The sequence below is a fragment of the Pseudonaja textilis genome, chromosome 1, assembly GCF_049901715.1.
Source record: "Pseudonaja textilis isolate UNSWEBS1 chromosome 1, rPseTex1.2, whole genome shotgun sequence".
NCBI lineage: Eukaryota > Metazoa > Chordata > Lepidosauria > Squamata > Elapidae > Pseudonaja > Pseudonaja textilis.
Genome location: NC_141990.1, coordinates 317,640,031 through 317,660,164, shown reverse-complemented (window position 1 = coordinate 317,660,164; position 20,134 = coordinate 317,640,031). Strand labels below are relative to the sequence as shown.

General features: G+C 49.1%; 2 protein-coding genes across 9 annotated transcripts in view; one reads left to right on the top strand and one right to left on the bottom strand.

Annotated features, from left to right (window-relative positions):
• The first annotated feature begins 406 nt into the window (after positions 1-406).
• PRR22 (proline rich 22) lies at positions 407-4,485 on the top strand. Its single transcript, XM_026722456.1, has 3 exons — positions 407-536; positions 1,428-1,484; positions 3,338-4,485. Exons 1-3 carry the CDS (start codon positions 407-409, stop codon positions 4,483-4,485), a joined length of 1,335 nt encoding a protein of 444 aa, XP_026578241.1.
• A 4,710-nt stretch (positions 4,486-9,195) lies between these two features.
• RFX2 (regulatory factor X2) overlaps positions 9,196-20,134 on the bottom strand; it is a 65,857-nt gene continuing 54,918 nt past the window's right edge. For 7 of the 8 annotated variants that reach the window (XM_087922568.1, XM_087922569.1, XM_087922571.1 and 4 more), the window contains 4 exons: positions 14,227-14,435; positions 12,965-13,118; positions 9,845-9,887; positions 9,196-9,747 (listed from right to left, as the gene is read on the bottom strand). In XM_087922568.1, coding sequence (XP_087778694.1) covers positions 9,650-9,747; positions 9,845-9,887; positions 12,965-13,118; positions 14,227-14,435 — 504 coding nt within the window. In that variant the 3' untranslated portion in view covers positions 9,196-9,649. The remainder of the gene's footprint in view (positions 9,748-9,844; positions 9,888-12,964; positions 13,119-14,226; positions 14,436-20,134) is intronic. The other variant, XM_087922572.1, reaches the window with a different exon arrangement.

The following is a 20,134-nucleotide window of genomic DNA, read 5'->3' as shown; positions in this document are numbered from 1 at the left end:
CCCTCTTGGTGCCCACGTGGCTCCTCCGTTCCACAGACGTGACTCTTGGAATGCCCAAAGGAGGTTCGAAGAGGACGACAATGGGGGCCCTGGATCTTCTGCCCACACCAGAGACCCCCCCCTTGCCCCATCTTGGTTCTTCCTTGCCCACCTCTTCTCCTCCAGCCCCCTTTCTCTCTTTCCCCCCACCCCCACCCCTACCCCGCTGTCCGTCCGTCCGTCCGTCTGTCTGCCCCACAGGGGTCGAGGGGATGCAGAACTTATAAAGGACCCACCTGGAACCTGTCTCTGAGTAACCATGCAAACAGAAGGAGGGTGCCCATGGCAACGGACTCCAGGAAGCCACGCCCCTCCCTCCACGGGGGTCCAGATGGGAAGAAGGTCCTTCGTCCCGCCCAGAAGGAGCATGCAGCAGCCCAAAGTCTTCTACCCCCAGCACGAGACCTACGCCTCTCGACCCTTGGAGCGAACCGACGGGCAACAGCGCAACCGATGCTTCCCGGCGTTTGTCCTGCCCGAAAACCTTGCCTCTGTAGGTAGGCATCCCTTACTCGACCCATAGCTGGAGTGGCAGCCCTGGGGGGGTAGGTGGGTGGGGGCTCATCTATGCCTTCCCAGGCTTGGGCCCTCTTCTGGGAGGGCGCAGTGCCCCATTGCAACTTCCTGGACCCAGCTGGACCTCACGGACATCCCCGGGGAGCCCATGGGATGTTGCCCAAGGAAAGGGATGAATCGGTCTTATGGGTCCACAACCCCCGCCCCCCACCCTCCTGGGTTCATTCTTGGTGGGGCATCCTGGCTTTCCTACCCCCTTGAAAGGACAGGGATGCAACCCCCTCCCTATTTCACTGCTTGAAACCGCCCCCGAGGGGATGACTGGACAGATGAAATTCTCGGCTGGGACAGGGGTGGTAGATTTTCACCATTTCTGCCAAGAAAGGACCCCTTGCTCTCAAAATCAAGCTCTCTTGAAATGCCCTGATGGGGGTGGGGTTGAAGACACCCTTGCCCCCAAAAGTAGCTGGTTTCCTTCCACCCTCTTTCCTCCTCCCCGCAATTCAGCCTTGGAAGGAGATACAAAACTTCTTGCAAACTTCTGCAGGGGTGAAGTTGACGCAGCTTTCTGCTCCATTCTCCCCCACCCACCCACCCAATGGTTTCACCCAAACTTAAACCACCATCCGGCACAAATAGGAGGCCAACAGGTCGGAAAGGCACTTTAGAAGGCAAGGCCAAGCTAAACCAGGATTGGCTAAACCCTAAAAGCTGGCGGCCACATTTCCATCCAAACTCTACGCTGGTCCAAATGGGAAGCCAGAGGATAAAAACAGCAGCCAGACGTGGTAAATTGAGGGGGGAAGCCACCAATCCTGGCTTAATCCGCGAACCCTGGGAAGCGGCTGAATCGTCTTGTGTTGTCCTTACAGGAACACCCAGTTTGTATCACCTGCCCAGCCAAGACCTTTGCGCAGCGCCCCCAGCAGGTAAATATTCCGTGGTGCGTAGAAAAAGGAGCCCTTGTGGCAGAGTGGCCTTTGTGGCAACCCCAGGATGCTGGCTTGTCCCTTCTGTGCTCGCCGTTGCGCTTCACATCTCATCTCCAAAGAGTTTTCATCCACCGCAGATGCAACCCAGTGGTGCAATATTTTGTGGGGTTGGTGGAGCCGGGGAGGGTTAAGGGAAACCGGAGTTATTTAAAAATAAAAGTTCTTGGGAGGGAAATTGTAGAAACTGGACAGGCCTCTTGCAGGGGTCCTGGGGGAAGGGTGGACTCACCCCCCCCCCCATTCTGAAGGTAGAGCTCCCCCGTCCCCATCCAGGGGAGAAGACCAGGACTGGACATTGTGGTGTCCATCAATGTTCCTCTAATGCTCAAGATGATTGATTCATGTTGCAGTTACCTTTCCTCTCTCTCATCTCTCATTCTCTCATTTGTGTATCTATGTGTAGAATATCTATCATCGATCATTCCCTCTAGCTTCATCATATCTATTATCCATCCATCCATCTCTCTCTCTCTCTCTCTCTGTCAATCGATCATCTCTCCCTCTCTCATCTCTCATCCCCTTTTTCTTCATCATATCTAATCTATCATCTATCAATTCTCCTCTCTCTCAGCTATCATTTTCTCTTTATCTTCATCCTCTCTCTCTCTCTCCCTCTCTCATCTATCATTCTCTTTATCTTCATCATATCTATCTAATCTATCATCTGTCTATCATCTCTCCCTCTCTCTCCTCTCATCTATCATTCTCTTTCTTCTCTCTCTCTCTCATTCCCTCTATCTTCATCATATCTAATCTATCATCTATCAATTCTCCTTTCTCTCATCTATCATTCTCCTTATCTTCATCATATCTATCGATCTAATCTATCATCTATCATCTATCATCTCTCCTCTCTCTCCTCTCATCTATCATTCTCTTTCTTCTCTCTCCCTATCATTCTCTTTATCTTCATCATATCTATCGATCTAATCCATCATCTATCATCTCTCCCTCTCTCATCTATCATTCTCCTTATCTTCATCATATCTATCGATCTAATCTATCATCTGTCTATCATCTCTTCTCTCTCTCTCCTCTCATCTATCATTCTCTTTCTTCTCTCTCCCTATCATTCTCTTTATATTCATCATATCTATCTAATCTATCATCTATCATCTCTCCTCTCTCTCCTCTCATCTATCATTCTCTTTCTTCTTCTCTATCGTTCTCTTTATCTTCATCATATCTATCGATCTAATCTATCATCTATCATCTCTCCCTCTCTCATCTATCATTCTCCTTATCTTCATCATATCTATCGATCTAATCTATCATCTGTCTATCATCTCTCCTCTCTCTCTCCTCTCATCTATCATTCTCTTTATCTTCATCATATCTATCTAATCAATCATCTGTCTATCACCTCTCCTTTCTCTCTCCTCTCATCTCTCATTCTCTTTCTTCTCTCTCTCTCTCTCTTCTAATAGATCATCTGTCACGTCTCTCTCCTCTCTCTGTCTCTCTCTCTTTCTCTTCATCCTATCCATCACCTACCTACCTACCTACCATCTATCATCTGCCTATCTCGGCCTCGTGCATCTGTCCCTCTTCCTGGCCCATGCAGTGCAGGAGGTGGGAATGGGGCTCCTTGCATGTAAAGCATCCGTGTATGGGCATCTGCTCTGGCTGGGCGAGGCCTTCTTCCCCGGACTTCAGGGCATCTTGGGCACAAGGAAAGCCATTTTGGACGCTTCCAAACCAACGGCGTTGTCCGTCACACCCCGGCTGGGCTTAGGCCCGGACCGGTTCCTCCCCTCCAGCTGTTCCTGACCTTTCGCCCTTCGTTGCAGGCTTCCACATGGCGCCCTGCGGCTGCTTCTTCGACCCCCGAATCTACCGCATCGAGTGGGCCACGGCCAACTTCGTCCAGCCCTCCATGTACAAACTGTCCGGCGGGCCCAACCCCACAAACTCATATCTTCTGGACAACCAGAAGTACCTCAAGGGCTCCGTCCAGCCGCTGCCCTACGCTCCCTATCAGCCCGTGGCCGGCAACCCGCTGTTTGCCACGCCCTTCTTCAAACCCGAGGGCTCCCCCGCCAAGCTGACTGACCACATCGGCTTTGTGGCTAACCTGTCCCAGGGCTCCCCGTTTGTGGAGGTGCCCCGCCTGCCCGGCGAGAGCCTGATGCCCGTGGAAGACCACAAACTGTTGGCCGTGGTCCAGGATTCAAGTCTCAAGGATCCGCAGCAGCATCCCAGCCAGATGGGACCCTACCAACCACTTGACCCCAGGCCCGGCCTAGCTTTCCCCGTCTTCAAGAGCTTCCCGGTGGAAGGAGCCGACTTCAAGGTCAGCGAGGTGCCCCTGGGGATGGGGGAGCTCCCTCTGAGCCCTGGCAGCCACCCCGAAGAGCCAGTCCCCTGCAGCGGGATGGAACAGCTGGAGCCTTGCGTGAACCTGGAGGGGATTCTTCCCCGGGAGACGTCCTTGATGGCGGAGCCAGGCGAGGCCTTTCCGCTGCTGGACCAGGTCCCCCTAGAAGATGCCATGAAGCTGTTTGACTGCTTGCCCATCCATTCGGACACCGAGGCCCCCCTGGAGGACCTGGGAGGCGGAGGGCAGGCGGCTCTTCCAGGGGAGGCCGTGGTGCAGGAGGGCTGCTTCTCCGGCGGCGAGGACTCATCCAGTGACATCCGGTCCCTCAACCTGCCGGACGAGCTACTCTCCTTTGACTACAGCGTGCCGGAGATCCTCAGCGCCGTGACCAGCTTGGATTATCTCTACGACGTGAACTCCTTCGGGGAGGAGATCCCATGGGAAGGCAGGCTGGGCTCTCCGCTGCCTCTCCCGAGACTCCTCGGGTCTCCCGCGGGCCTGGAGGAGAAGAGGAGGAACCTGGGCCCCGCCAACAGAGCCAGGAAGCCCGAATGGGCCTGCATTCAGGGGGGCGACAGGGAGACCCCGGAGGAAAACTCTGCCTTGCTGGCCCTCTGAGACGGGCAGGAGGAAGGGGGCAACCTGGGACGTATCTTTGAGCGCAGAGAGTTGGATTCAGATGGATCTGGCGCATTAAAAAGGAAAGAAAAAAAGGGAGTGTATCCTGATACGCAGCGGCTCCTGCAATGCATGTGGCTCCTTTTCTGTCGTCCGGATACGGCTTCACGGGAACCTGGGTGAACCGTGGCAATTGCACTTGCCCTGGAATCCTGGAGTTGGAGGGATCTCTCTCTCCCTCTCCCCCCAATTCCCTGAGGACATCTAGTCCAACCCCTGGATTGGTGCAGGGGTCCAAGAGGAAGGGTCCCCGGGAAGCGGGGGATTTGCCCATCTGGGAAAGGGGGTATTTATCATGCAGAGGAAATTGGAAAGAATGTGTGGTGAATCGGGGGGCCTTTAAATCCGCGAATGCCACAGGTGGGGGGGTGGGCTTGACTGGTTCTGCCAGGGTGGGAGTTAAACCCAGGTGGGAGTGTGAGGGCAGCACTGTGCATGATGGCTTTAATATACTGGGCTTGTTTAATTTCCTGTGTTGCTGATGTGAGCCATCCAGCGATATTATAAAAGTTTCCTTCCTTCCTTCCGTCCTTCCTTCCTTCCTTCCAACCTTCCTTCCTTCCATCCAACCTTCCTTCCAACCTTCCTTCCTTCCTTCCTTCCAACCTTCCTTCCTTCCATCCAACCTTCCTTCCAACCTTCCTTCCAACCTTCCTTCCTTCCTTCCAACCTTCCTTCCTTCCTTCCTTCCGTCCTTCCTTCCTTCCTTCCTTCCTTCCAACCTTTCTTCCTTCCATCCAACCTTCCTTCCTTCCATCCAACCTTCCTTCCTTCCATCCAACCTTCCTTCCTTCCTTCCTTCCTTCCTTCCTTCCTTCCTTCCTTCCTTCCTTCCTTCCTTCCATCCAACCTTCCTTCCTTCCATCCAACCTTCCTTCCTTCCATCCATCCAACCTTCCTTCCTTCCATCCAACCTTCCTTCCATCCATCCTTCCTTCCATCCAACCTACCTACCTACCTACCTTACCCTTTCGTTTGATATGCTACCCATGTCAATAGCAGTAGTGATTAGGCATATTTACCCCAGTGCTTTCCAGCCCTCCCTAAGTGGTTTACCAAGTCAGCCTCTTGACCCCGAACAATCTAGTCCCTCATTTTACCCACCTCGGAAGGATAGAAGGCTGAGTCAACCTTGAGCCAGTCAGGATCGAACCGCTGGCAGTCAGCAGAGCGAGCCTGCAATACTGCATTCTAATACTGTGTTTCCCTGAAAATAAGACCCTGTCTTATACTCTTTTTGCCACCAAAAAAAGGCACCAGGTCTTATTTTGGGGGGGATGTCCTCCACTGAAAACCTCACTTGTGCGAGTCGCCCCCGGCCTCCTTTTCGCTGTCCGAGGCCTTCAGGAACTTCTTCTGCGGCCAGCAAGGCCTCTGCAGCCGATAACAGAGCTCAGGATCGATCCAGAGCTTTCTTATCAGCTCTGGAGGCCTTCAGGAAAACCTTGCCGGCCTTGCTGGCTGCAGAAGAAATGGGCTGGCCAGGCAGGTATCGGGGGGGTGCGAGGCCTGGCTACACCTGTCCAAAGGTAAGTAAGTAGGGCAGCTTCACCCCTCCATCCCCACCATACCTTAATTTTTTCTGGAGTGGGTGGGATCTTAATTAGGGCTTATTTTGGGGGTCGGGCTTATATTGGGTGCATGTGTAAAAATCAAGCTAGGACATATTTCAGGTTAGGTCATATTTTCGGGGAAACAGGATAGATAGATAGAATTAAGACAGAAGATAGATAGATAGATAGATATAGATGATAGATAGATAGATAGATATAGATGATAGATAGACGATAGATATAGATGATAGATAGATAGATAGATATAGATGATAGATAGATAGATAGATATAGATGATAGATAGATGATAGATATAGATGATAGATAGATAGATATAGATGATAGATAGATGATAGATAGGGAGATAGATAGATAGATATAAATGATAGATAGATAGATAGATAGATAGATAGATAGATAGATAGATAGATACAGAGAGAAACAGCAATAGACTTATGGATTGCTTCACAGTCCTTTCCAGCCCTCTCTGAGCGATTTACAGTCAGCCTCCTCGTTTTACTGACCTTGGAAGGCTGAGTCAACCTTGAGCCGGTCAGGATTGAACCGCTGGCAGTGAGCAGTGAGTTAGCTTGCAATGCTGCATTCTGATCACTATGGCTCTTACAAGGGAAAGGAAGGAAGAGAAAGAAAGAAAAGGAGAAAGAAAAAAGAGGGAGGGAGGGAAGAAGGAAGGAGAGAAAAGAAGAGGGGGAGAGAAAGAGAAGAGAAAGAAGAGATGGAGAGGAGAGAAAGAAAAAATGGAGAAAAAGAAGGCAAGGAAGGAGAGAGAGAAGAAAAAAGATAGAAAGAAAAGGGGACAAAGTAAGAAGAGAGGGAAGGAAGAGTAGTAACACTTAAGACTTATATACTTTACAACCCTCTCTAAGTGGTTTACAGAGTCATCCTATTGTCCCCCAACAATCTGGGTTCCCTTCTCACCGATCTTGGAAGGAAGGACGGAAGACTGAGTCAACCTTGAACTGATGAGTGTCGAACCACTGGCAGCGGGCAGAATTAGCCTGCAGTACCACATTTAACCACTGTGCCACCATTCTCTGGGCTGCTTAAATCTTTTAAATTATTCTCTCAATTATGAAACCGAATGAAGGAATGAATCTAACCAATGAAATACGCAAATATTTTGCACGCCACTTTGTCGCTGCGTTCATAGCCAAGCTCGTAACTTTGGTCTTCCCGTTTTGGGGCTGTCTCTCGCGCGCCCATGATTGAAACCTGGGTGCAGTTGGCTAAAGAGACGAGACCCCACTTGTAAGCAGGTCAGCAATTCCCACAGGGGTACCTGGGCGCGTAAGAGCCCTGTGAAACCTTGGCATGCTGGGGTTGGCCTTGGTAGCTTGCTGAGGGTTGTGGGGGGACCTGCAGGAGGATCCGGGTGCAACAACCTGGGGAGTTCTGGGAAGCCTGCTTGCAGGGAGAGGATTTTGCCATTTTGCCAGTCAAGTGGCTGTTTGAGCTGGGAGCACAGGTAGGCCTGGACTGAGCCCCAAATTTCTGACGCCCAGCAAGTTTCAGCGAGTCTGGCCTCCGTTTTACAACCTGTCTTGCCGCCGTTGAGTGAATGACTGCAGTTGATCGGTTAGTAAGCCAGTTGTTAAGTGAATCCAGCTCCCCCGTTGACTTTGATCGGCAGGTGGTTGCAAAAGGGGACCACCTGGAACATTGCAACCATCATAAATACCCCGTTTCCCTGAAAATAATTATCCAAAAAATAAGACCTAGCTTGATTTTTTTTTACACGTGTGTCCAATATAAGCCCTACCCCCCTCCCCAAAATAAGCCCTAGTTAAGACCTCACCCCACTCTGGGGTGCATAGGGTGGGGTGAGGTAGACAGGTAAAAATCAAGGTAGGATGGAGATGGGGAAGGTGAAGCTGCCCTACCGATACTTACCTTCGGACAGTTGCAGTCAGGCCTCATACCCCCCTCTACACCTGCCTCACCATGCCGGCCCACTTCTTCTGTGGCCACTGATCCGCGCCAATCCGGAGCTCTGTTATTGGCTGCAGAGGCCCTTCCTGATGGCCTCTGGTGGCAAAACGAGGCCAGGGGTGAGGCACGCGTCCACCAGGAGCCCCTTTCTCACCTGCAAGAGGCCTTTCCTGAAGGCCCCTGGCAAAAGAACGGAGGCCGGGGACGATGCACTCAAGCGGCGGCAAGTGGCTACAGAGGTGGGCTGGCGGAGGGCTCCTGTTAAGCGGGGCGAGTCAAGTGGAAGGTGTCCCCCGAAAATAAGACCTGGTGCCAGGAGTAGGATTCAAATTTTGTAACAGCTGGTTCTGTGGGCGGTGGCTAGGTGGGCATGGCCATGTGACTAGGTGGGTATGGCTTTTTTGCAGCAACACCCCCCCCATTTTGGGGGGCCTTCGGGGCCTCCTGGACGGAGCAGTAAGTAAGCGAGGAGAATCCTGGAATAGCTGATCATAGGAACAGCTGATCGTCGGCAGGGGGAAAAAAGGAAATACCTTAAGGAGGGACTGGATGGGGAAGACCACGGTCGGCTCGGGCATGTGCGCAATGTTGTGCATGCGCGATAAGAACTGACTGGGAGGGAGGGGTGGGTGGAGAGGGGTGGGCCCAGCCAGGGGCCTGATTTGCTGGTTTTCCAAACTGTGCAGAATCATAACAACCAGTTCTATAGAACCGGTCCGAACTGGTAGAATGCCCCCCCGGCCTGGTACCTTTTGGGTGGTAAAAAAAAATAAAAATAAAACCAGGTCTTATTTTCGGGGAAACACGGTACGAGTTGGGGACTGACAAGCACCTGAATTTGGATCCCGTGACGGCCAAGAATGCCGCAAGAGTCATAAGCTGGAAAAAAAAAGAGGTCCTGAGTACCCTTTTTTCCAGGGTCCCTTGAACTTGGAATGGTCGCTAAATGAAACCCTCGAGAACCACCGGCACTGCTCAACCTGGCTGGGGAGTTGAAGTCCAACCCATCTTCAAGCAGCTCGGGTTGAAAAATTCTCTCCTAGAGTAACCCACCTCGGGTGGTGGCTCCTTGAGGGCCCAGGAGAAGAACGGCGCTTAGCCAGGTGAGACGATGGGCAAAGAGGCATGGAAGGATGACGACGGATGTTCGTGGTTGGCCACAAGTGTCCGTTTATTTAGCAAGAGTCGGAGAGGACACCGGAAGGACGCCCTTCCCCTTCTCTCGCGAGGCGCAGAATCGACCGGCGGCCCCCCCGGATCACAGTGGCACCTTGGCAGGGTTTTCCCCCCCGTCGGGGAGCGGAGTCACTTAAGGCAAAGCATCGGAGCAGGAGGGAGGACGGGAAGTGGGCCGGCCGGGGGACCCTTGCAAAGAGAAGGACCGGCCGACGGTCGAGGACCTTCTCTGTCTTGCCGGACACCCGGCCCGTCTTTGGCAAAGACCCGTAAAAGCACGAGGAAGAGGAGGAGGAGGAGGAGGGACGAAGAGGCACAGCGGCGTCCGGGAGGGCCAGGAGTCCTCGCAGGGCATCGTTCGGAAAGCTTTGGCACTCTCGGCGGAGTCGGGATAGAGGACAGGGGCGCACGGCCTGCCCGTCGGTTAGATCTCCTGCAAGGATGGGCCGGGGTCGCTGTGCTCTCGCTTCACCCGGGGCTTCACCCGGGCTCCGGCCTCGTGTCCCAAAGTGCCGAAGGCGTCTGTGGGAAAGGAGAAAGAGGGGACCAGCTTTACTCTGGGGTGAGGGGCAGGGCGGGGGAATCCCCTCTTTGTGGAGGAAGGCCAGAGAGTCCCTACCTTTCTCGAGCACCGCCGGGGACAGGGAGGCGAGGTCGCTGAACTGGAAGAGAGAAGACGACGGGGGTTCAATGGGGGCTCCGGAGACCAGGCAGGGAGGGAGGAAGGGGCCGGTCTCCCACCCGGGCCCTCTCCCAGGGGTGCATGCAGTAATGGCGGCGGCAACGTTCAGGTCTACAGCCCCGGAGGCCAAAGGGAGGAGCGGGGTCTCTGGAGGGTCTGCCAGAACTGAGCAGGACTCCCCCAGAAAGGGAGGCGGTGTCTCCAGCCCCTCCCGGTGTGTGTGTGTGTGTGTGTGTGTGTGTGTGTGTGTGTATGTGTGTGTGTGTGTTATTTTTAAACTGGGGAGAATCATCCAGCTGGCCAGCCTTCCATGGGACAACTCAGGGCAGGACGACTGAACCGTTCAATGGGATTGTTTCAAATACATGGAAAAAGATGACTGTAATTTTTGGACATCCACGTTTCATGGCGCCTCCTTTTGCATCCATTCTCTTTAATTGCCGTAGCAACAGCACTTGGACTTATGTGCCGCTTCGTAGTGCTTTTACAACCCTCTCTAAGCGCTTTACAGAGTCAGCCTCTTGCCCCCCAACAAACTGGGTCCTCGTTTTAGCCACCTTGGAAGGACGGAAGGCTGAGTCGATCTTGAGCCGGTGAGGACCGAACTTGCTGGCAGTGAGCAGTGAGTTAGGCTGCAATACTGCATCCTGACCACTGAAGCACTATGGCTCTTCCTTCCTTCCTTCCTTCCTTCCTTCCTTCCTTCCTTCCTTCCTTCTCTTTCTTTTCCTTCCTTCCTTCCTTCCTTCCTTCCCTTTCTTTTCCTTCCTTTCCTTCCTTCCTTCCTTCCCTTTCTTTTCCTTCCTTCCTTTCCTTCCTTCCTTCCTTCCCTTTCTTTTCTTTCCTTCCTTCCCTTTCTTTTCCTTCCTTCCTTTCCTTCCTTCCTTCCTTCCTTTCTTTTCCTTCCTTCCTTTCCTTCCTTCCTTCCTTCCCTTTCTTTTCCTTCCTTCCTTTCCTTCCTTCCTTCTCTTCCTTCCTTTTCCTTCCTTCCTTTTCTTTTCCTTCTTTCCTTCCTTCCCTTTCTTTTCCTTCCTTCCTTCCTTTTCTTTTCCTTCCTTCCTTCCTTCCCTTTCTTTTCCTTCCTTCCTTCCCTCCTTTTCTTTCCTTCCTTCCCTTCCTTCCTTCCTTCCCTTTTCCTTCCTTCCTTCCTTCCATCCTTCCTTCCTTCTCTTTCTTTGCCTTCCTTCCTTCCCTTTCTTTTCCTTCCTTCCTTCCTTCCTTCCTTCCTTCCTTCCTTCCTTCCTTCCTTCCATCCTTCCTTCCTTCTTTCTTTTCCTTCCTTCCTTCCCTTTCTTTTCCTTCCTTCCTTCCTTCCCTTTTCCTTCCTTCCCTTTTTTTTTCTTCCTTCCTTCCTTCCGTTTCTTTTCCTTCCTTCCTTCCTTCCTTCCTTCCCTCCCTCCTGCCTTCCTTTGCCTTCCTTCCTTCCTTCCTTCCTTCCTTCCTTCCTTCCTTCCTTCCTTCCTTCCTTCCTTCCTCCCTCCCTCCCTCCCTTCCCTTTCTTTTCCTTCCTTCCTTCCTTCCTTCCTTCCCACTTAGCACTTGGACTTATGTGCCGCTTCAGAGGGCTTTTACAACCCTCTCTAAGCGCTTTACAGAGTCAGCCTCTTGCCCCCCAACAAACTGGGTCCTCGTTTTAGCCACCTTGGAAGGACGGAAGGCTGAGTCGATCTTGAGCCGGTGAGGACCGAACTTGCTGGCAGTGAGCAGTGAGTTAGGCTGCAATACTGCATCCTGACCACTGAAGCACTATGGCTCTTCCTTCCTTCCTTCCTTCCTTCCTTCCTTCCTTCCTTCCTTCCTTCCTTCCTTCCTTCCTTCCTTCCTTCCTTCTCTTTCTTTTCCTTCCTTCCTTCCTTCCTTCCTTCCCTTTCTTTTCCTTCCTTTCCTTCCTTCCTTCCTTCCCTTTCTTTTCCTTCCTTCCTTTCCTTCCTTCCTTCCTTCCCTTTCTTTTCTTTCCTTCCTTCCCTTTCTTTTCCTTCCTTCCTTTCCTTCCTTCCTTCCTTCCCTTTCTTTTCCTTCCTTCCTTTCCTTCCTTCCTTCCTTCCCTTTCTTTTCCTTCCTTCCTTTCCTTCCTTCCTTCTCTTCCTTCCTTTTCCTTCCTTCCTTTTCTTTTCCTTCTTTCCTTCCTTCCCTTTATTTTCCTTCCTTCCTTTCTTTTCCTTCCTTCCTTCCTTTTCTTTTCCTTCCTTCCTTCCTCCCTTCCTTCCTTCCTTCCCTTTCTTTTCCTTCCTTCCTTCCCTCCTTTTCTTTCCCTTCCTTCCCTTCCTTCCTTCCTTCCTTCCTTCCCTTTTCCTTCCTTCCTTCCTTCCATCCTTCCTTCCTTCTCTTTCTTTTCCTTCCTTCCCTTTCTTTTCCTTCCTTCCTTCCTTCCCTTTTCCTTCCTTCCCTTTGTTTTTCTTCCTTCCTTCCTTCCGTTTCTTTTCCTTCCTTCCTTCCTTCCTTCCTTCCTTCCTTCCTTCCTTCCTTCCTTCCTTCCCTTCCCTCCCTCCTGCCTTCCTTTGCCTTCCTTCCTTCCTTCCTTCCTTCCTTCCTTCCTTCCTTCCTTCCTTCCTTCCTCCCTTCCTCCCTCCCTCCCTTCCCTTTCTTTTCCTTCCTTCCTTCCTTCCTTCCCACTTAGCACTTAGACTTATATGCCGCTTCAGAGGGCTTTTACAACCCTCTCTAAGGGGTTTACAGAGTCAGCCTCTTGCCCCACAACAATCCGGCTCCTCCTTTTACCGACCTCGGAAGGATGGACGGGAGGCCGGTCAGCCTGGAGCCGCTCAGGGGTCGAACTGCTGGCAGTCCACAGAATTAGCCTGCAATGCTGCCTTGTGACCACCGCATCCCTCCCTTTGCTCGACATCAGTGCAAGTCTTGTCCTGCAGCGAGTTTTCCCGTGGCCTAGACCGCCCCCACACCGCTAAGCAGGGGACCCATGTTCCCCTGCCCCCCCCGGCCATGATTCCTGCCCTGCAAGGTCTCCTGCTCCAGCCGGGGGTTGGGCTAGAAGACCTCCAAGGGTCCCTCTCAACTCTTGTTCTTCTGTGACCCCCGGCTCGTTCCCGGCGCTCTCACCTCTCCCATCACCGCGATGGGCGTCTCCCCCGTGGCTTCGGCCACCCGGTGCTCCACCAGGTAGAACATGTACTCGTCGTACAGGAGGCGGATCAGGTGGAAGGAGCCGAAACTGGCGGCGCTGCGCAAGGTGAGGTCGCGGATCACCATGGAGCTGGGGGAGAAAGGAAGGGGTGCCCGGCAGCTTAGCCTGAGACCCTGGGGGGGGGGAGGGGAGGGGGAGGCCCTCCCTGCCTTGGTAAGAGAGGAGGGGCCTTTCCCTGCCCCGGGGGTGTGGGGGGAGGGCTCTCGGCAAAGCGACACGTCTGGGTGTGTGTGTGTGTGTGTGTGTGCGTGCGTGCGTGTGCTGATAGAAGGGAGTATTTGCAGGGTTGAACTGAGAGGTCCTTGGGGGGGCTCTGTGAACTAGACTGTTTTCTTGTAGACGTTTCATGGCCCAGCTAGGTAATGTCATCAGTGCTAGAAGGAAATGGAGTTTGCAGGGAGGAGGAGGAGGAGGAGGAAGACAGAGGGAGAGAGAGGGAAGGAGGAGGACTGTGGGGTCCTTGGGGTCTCTGATCATGGTTGTTTTCTTGCAGATGTTTCATTACTCAAAGAAGAAGAAGAAGAAGAAGAAGAAGAAGAAGAAGAAGAAGAAGAAGAAGAGGAGGAGGAGGAGGAGGAGGAGGAGGAGGAGGAGGAGGAGGAGGAGGAGGAGGAGGAGGAGGAGGAGGAAGGGGAGGGGGAGGGGGAGGAGGAGGAGGAGGAGAAGAGGAGGAGGAGGAGGAGGAGGAAGGGGAAGGGGGAGGAGGAGGAGGAAGAGAAGAGGAGGAGGAGGAGGAGGAGGAGGAGGAGGAAGGGGAAGGGAGGAGGAGGAGGAGGAGGAGGAGGAGGAGGAGGAGAAGAAGAAGAAGAAGAAGAAGAAGAAGAAGAAGAAGAAGAAGAAGAAGAAGAAGAAGAAGAAGAAGAAGAAGAACAACAACAACAACAACAACAACAACTGTGGGGTCCTCGGTGCTCTCTGAACTCGTCTGTTTGCTTGCAGACGTTTCATTACCCAGCTGGGTAACACCATCACTACAACTCCAGCGCAGGATCGTGTCGGTGTTCGTGTTTAGATACAACGTGATGGCGTCACGACAGGCTCTTCCAGGTAAGGGAACCCTCCCCAAGGAGAAAGCTAGCAGAGCAGACCGCAGTAACCGGTCAGTTTCTACACACACACACACACACACACACACAGAGGAGGGGCCGGGAGGGGCGAGGTGGGGGGGGGCGCTTACCTGTAGAAGGACCACTTCAGCAGGAACTGCCGGGCCGCCCGGGGGAAGCTGGCCGCCCCCTCGTGGGGCTTCAGCACCTGCGACACCACCTGGCCCAGCCACCTCGCCCACTGGTCCAGGGAGCTCTGCTGCTGCAGCGTCACCTTGAAATCGTGCTCCAGTTTCTGCACCAGCCCCTCTTCGCACTGGCAGACCCAGGAGGCTTGCTCCTGCCCGGGGGAGGGGAGGGGGAGAGGGAGAGGGAGAGAGACCCAGAGAAGAGGAGGTTGGAGGAGGAGCTGGGCGGGTTTCCTTCTGCAGGCGTCTCATGAGCCAACTTGGTGACTTCATCAGTGCCAGAAGGGAGGAGGGTTTGCAGAAGGTTGGCAGGGAGGAGAAAGGGGACCCTGGGCGCCCTCTGAGCTTCCTGGCGGGCGTTTTATGACCCTGTTAAATAACACCATCAGAGCTAGGGAAGGAGGGAGGAGGAGGAGGAGGAGGAGGACAACGACAGAGGGGTTCTGGGTGGTTTTCTTGCAGATGTTTCACTGCCCAACTAGGTAGCGTCATCAGAGCTAGAAGAGAGTGGTTTTGCACTGCAGAGTGGTGGAGGAGGAGGAGGAGGAGAATCAGGAGGAGGATTCTGGGGTCCTTGGGGGTCTCTGAGATTGGTGGTTTTCTTGCAGATGTTTCATGACTCAACTAGGTAGCATCATCAGTGTTAGAATGTAGCTGAATGCAACGAAATTTCATTTTAGGGTATGGCGACGAGTGCACATTCTATCTATTTTATCTTCTTTCTATCTATCTATCTATCTATCTATCTATCTATCTATCTATCTATCTATCTATCTATCTGTTATCTTCTATCTATCTATCATCTATCTATCTATCTATCTATCTATCTATCTATCTATCTATCTATCTATCTATCTATCTATCTATCTATCTATCTATCTATCATCATCATCTGTGTGTCTTCTGTCTACCTATCTATCTACATACCTACCTACCTACCTATCATGTCTCTGAGTGTGTGTGTGTCTACCTACCTACCTACTTACCTACCAACCAACCTATTATCTGCCTGCCTATCTACCTACTTATCTACCCACCCACCCACTCACCCATCCATCATCTATCCATTATCCGTCTATCAATCATCTTTATCTACCTACCTACAGTACCTACTTACTTTGTCTCTGCCTGCCTACCTACAAACCTACTTATCTATCTATTTATCATCTCTCTCTCTCTCTCTCTCTATCTTTCTCTCTCTCTCTGCCTCTCTGCCTCTCTGCCTCTCTGGAAGTTGCTCTGTGTTTACATATGGTAGCTTGGCTTGCCAGCGTTGATTATTTGTCTGGTGTTGATCCCTGCTTATCTGGGTTTCTCTTTCGGTGGGGGCCCTTGGTGGTGGTCTTCTTGCAGACATTTCACTACCCAACATGATAACACCGTCACTTGCCAGCATTAATGAGGAGTGTTGATTTTCTCCTTGGTAAGGTACTGTACCTAAACAGGGAGCCCATCCTGTTTTCAGCCTGGGTGTTTGCAGCCAGGGTGTGAAACAGACTCCTTCCCCCCTGCCGCCCCTCCTTCCCTCTTCCCTCTTCCCCAAATTGCAAATCTGGACTTTCTCTTTAAAAGGACAGTAACTTTGGACCTTCAATAAATAGGGAAGTATTGTTATAACCAATATATCTTCCTCTGAAGATTGGAAGCAATTTTATTTCCGGTGATATAAGCAGAAGTATATTGAAGCCAGGAGCGAATGCTCAATACAAATCGGAGTCGACATAGTAAAAATATAAACTGTTCAAATTGCCAGTGCAAGACTATCTTTCTTTCTCTTTCTCTTAAAAGCAACAAACTTGGAAAACATATTTAAATTAACTAGGAGGGGGCCAGAAATCCCATTCATCAAGGGAAAACAAAACAAAAAATTTCCTGTTGCCTCCCAGTGAATTGTTCTGTTTATCTCTGCTGAAGAAGGGGCCAGAGATCCCCCGTCAACATCTTTGCATCTTTACAATCTCAAAAACTCAATCTACAAAACAAGAAAGGGAGTGTAAACCCTTGCTCATTGATTGTTTTCAAACAGCCCAGGAAAAGAGACCTTGTGCCAGTTTATCAAGGGTTATAAACCTATTCTCAGATATCAGCAACAGCTAAGCAAAACAAAGCAAAGCATTAACCCTTTACTTACCAACTCTCAATACTGCTTCATACTACTTACTTTCATTATCGCAAAAAATCAATTTCTTTAAAATAATTAATTTTCATCAAATGATTGATTTATTGTTTTTTGCTTAGTATGATTGAATGTTTAGTGCATATAGTGTAATTACTGAATACCTGATTAGTAAAATCAGTGATTTAGTGAATTTAATTGACCACTGTGTTTAGTAATTACTGTAATAAATTAGGCTGTTCGTTGCTGAGCAAAATTTGATTAGAGTGATTTGAATAACCAATTGATCAATTGATTTTTAGTAATAAGCAACCTTACTTTTGATTTGTTCTCTAACATATCAATTACATTTATTAATTACCAACATTCATTAAGTAACTCTCTACCTATCACATTAACTAGCTATTGTAATTGATTACTGTACCATGCCAGCGAAAAACTCCAAACCAAAACAAAAGAAAAATATCTTTACCAATGACCTCCAGACTCCTGCACATGTTTCAAATGTCTTGAAACCATCAATGAAAGCGAAATTTACATCAAATGACACCTATGGGATAATCTAGCCCACCCTGCCTGCTTAAACGCAAACAAAAACCTAGCTGATATGGTTAAAAATTCAGATACATTCTTTTTTCTATGTCCATCATGTTCTCCTAAGCTAAACAAACTGAGTACCCTACCTGACAGAGTTGAAAACATAAAATCACTCATTCACTCAATAGAAGAACGCTTTGCAACAAATTTTGAAACAACTATACAAGCAAGCCTAATCTCTCTTGAAAAAAAAAAATACAGCACGGATAAGTGAGTACCTATCAGCTCAAAATCAAATCCCACAACAACCACAACTGCGACCTCAACTACAATCACATACAACCAAAAATAACCACCAAACCACAACCACAAACAATTACTATCCCTTCAAATAATTCCACAAATAATATCTCCTTACTCATCAAAGACACCATGGAACGTGAACAGAAACGTCCAAAGGCCATCTTATTTGGACTCGAAGACACCAACGAATCAGACAACATCACCAAAGTTTGTGATATCATAAGCAACTCTAATACAACAAACATCTCTCCTGAAGATATCATTGAAATAACCAGAGATGGCCATGGGTACAAATACAATGACGGCTCTGTGGCCCCAAGATTTTGTAGAGTTGTATGCAAAAATGAGTCCAGCAAACGCATATTCTTTCATACAATAAATGCCATTGCAAAAACCAATCCCAACCACAAAAAACTTCGCTCGAGACCAGATTTATCCATACTACAAAGAATCCACTCCCATGAACTCCACGCAGAACTCAAAAACCGTCTAGACAATGGAGACAAGGACCTGTACGTTGACTATAGAGCTGATTGAATCAAAAGAAAGTCACACAACCCACAACTCCACATCCAACCCCACCCCACCCAATCCAACATCACTCAAAACTAGGCATGCACGCCACTAACTACCTCTATTCCAACCACAACTGGCCTTAAATGCAAGCTACTCAATCCAAGAAGCCTTGCAATTTCTCCTCTTAATAAATGCGGCTAAATTCGACATGATATTTGTCTGTGAAACATGGCTCAATGCATCTCCCCCTGACTCCATTACCACAGTAAGAGACTATCATGTTTACCAGTCAGATCGTGAAATTCATAGAGAAGGTGGTGTTGCTATCTTCTATAAAAAGTCCCTACATCTAAAAAACATCCAAGTTACCCAGGAGCTTGCTATTCCTGAGACCATCATCTGTGAACTGTCCTTAAATATCACATTTCGGTTCTTACTATATTACAGAGCCCCTGATTATGACATCGAACATGCAAACAAGCTAAATACACTACTAACTTGGGAAGCATCCTGCCCACACGCTTTTATCTTTCTTGGTGACTTCAATCTACCTCATCTTAACTGGACCCTAAACGAATGTACAACTGAACCCACACATACAACCTTTTACAATGCAGTAACAAATCTGGGAATAGAACAACTAGTAAGTAACAACACTAGACTTAACAACTGCCTCGATCTCATCTTCTGAAATAGTTTGAATTCAATTTACGGAATACGAATTAAAGAACCCTTTTCCAACAGTGACCACAACATGATTGACTTTTGTCTCAACATACGTCCACACAAAAATCATCACAAAGACAGAATCCCCAATTATAACTTCAAAAAAGGCAACTATGACCTTATAAACAACGATTTCTCATCCCTTGATTGGCAATTTCTATTCACTGGATGCAATACTGTAGAAGACCATTACAACATATTTTTAATTGAAGTCAAAAAAGTCATCAAACTATATGTACCATTAACAACTCCCAAAACCAGAAAAAAAAAAAAATTACCCATAACAATAAGGAAACTTCAATCCAAAAAGAAATCACGTTGGCGGAAAAACAAATCTGGTCGCGTTGCCAACTTCAAAAGCCAATACAAAAATTTATGCCACCAGATAAAAACTGAATGCACCAATTATCACATTAAACAATAAGAAAACCTTCTACGCACCAATTCCACCCGCGCTTTCTACAATTTTGTAAACAGCAAACTAAAAGACTCAAGGTCCATCCCACCCTTGTAAGGACGTAATGGTAAAGACTGCAACGACGACACCATTAAAGCCAACCTCTTTAACACATTCTTTGGCTCAGTATTTGTAAACAGCAATGGATCATGCCCAGTATTTCCTAGCCTAACCACAGACAACTACTGTACAATGATCTAATACATATTGATTTTACAGAAGACATTGTTGAAAAAGCACTGCACAATCTGAAACCATCTCTATCTATTGGACCGGACAGAATATATGCCTACTTCTTAAAAAAGCTATCCACTGCCATAGCAGAACCTCTACGCATACTCTTTGAAAAATCTTTCAGGACCAGCTCCTTGCCAAAACTATGGTCACAAGCCACGGTCATCCCCAATCTCCTTATGCTGCGTTACCTGTAAAGTCATGGAATCAATTATTAACCAATCCATCATCCTCCACTTAGAGACAAATAACCTACTCTCTAATAAACAATTTGGTTTCAGAAAAAAACTATCCTGCAATCTGCAACTCTTACACTGCAAAAACATATGGACTACATAACTCAATCAAGGCAAAGCAATAGATGCAATCTACATAGATTTCTGTAAAGCCTTTGATTCAGTGGTACACGAGAAACTGCTCCTAAAACTAAAATCTTATGGTATCTCTGGACAACTGCACAGCTGGATAGAAGCATTCCTGGCAAACAGACAACAAATAGTCAAAATTGGGAGCGTCCTATCAAATTCTGTACCTGTCAACAGTGGTGTCCCCCAAGGCAGTGTTCTAGGACCAACTCTTTTCATCCTCTACATAAATGACCTCTGTGATCATATCAAGAGCAACTGCGTTCTTTTCGCTGATGATGTAAAGCTATTCAACACCACAGACAATACAGCTACGCTTCAAAAAGACCTTGACTGTGTATCAGAATGGTCAAACAAATGTCAACTTCAAATCTCAACAAATAAATGTTCTGTCTTACATATTGGCAAAAAATATATCAGAAAATAAAATACAAGCTGAATAGTCAAGACCTTGTTGATGATCCAAGCTCTGTCAAGGACCTTGGAGTTCTCATCTCTAACTATCTAAGTGCTAGAGCCCACTACAACTACATAGCCAAAAAGGCGTTAAGAGTTGTTAACCTAATCCTATGTAGCTTTTTCTCAGGTAATATCACA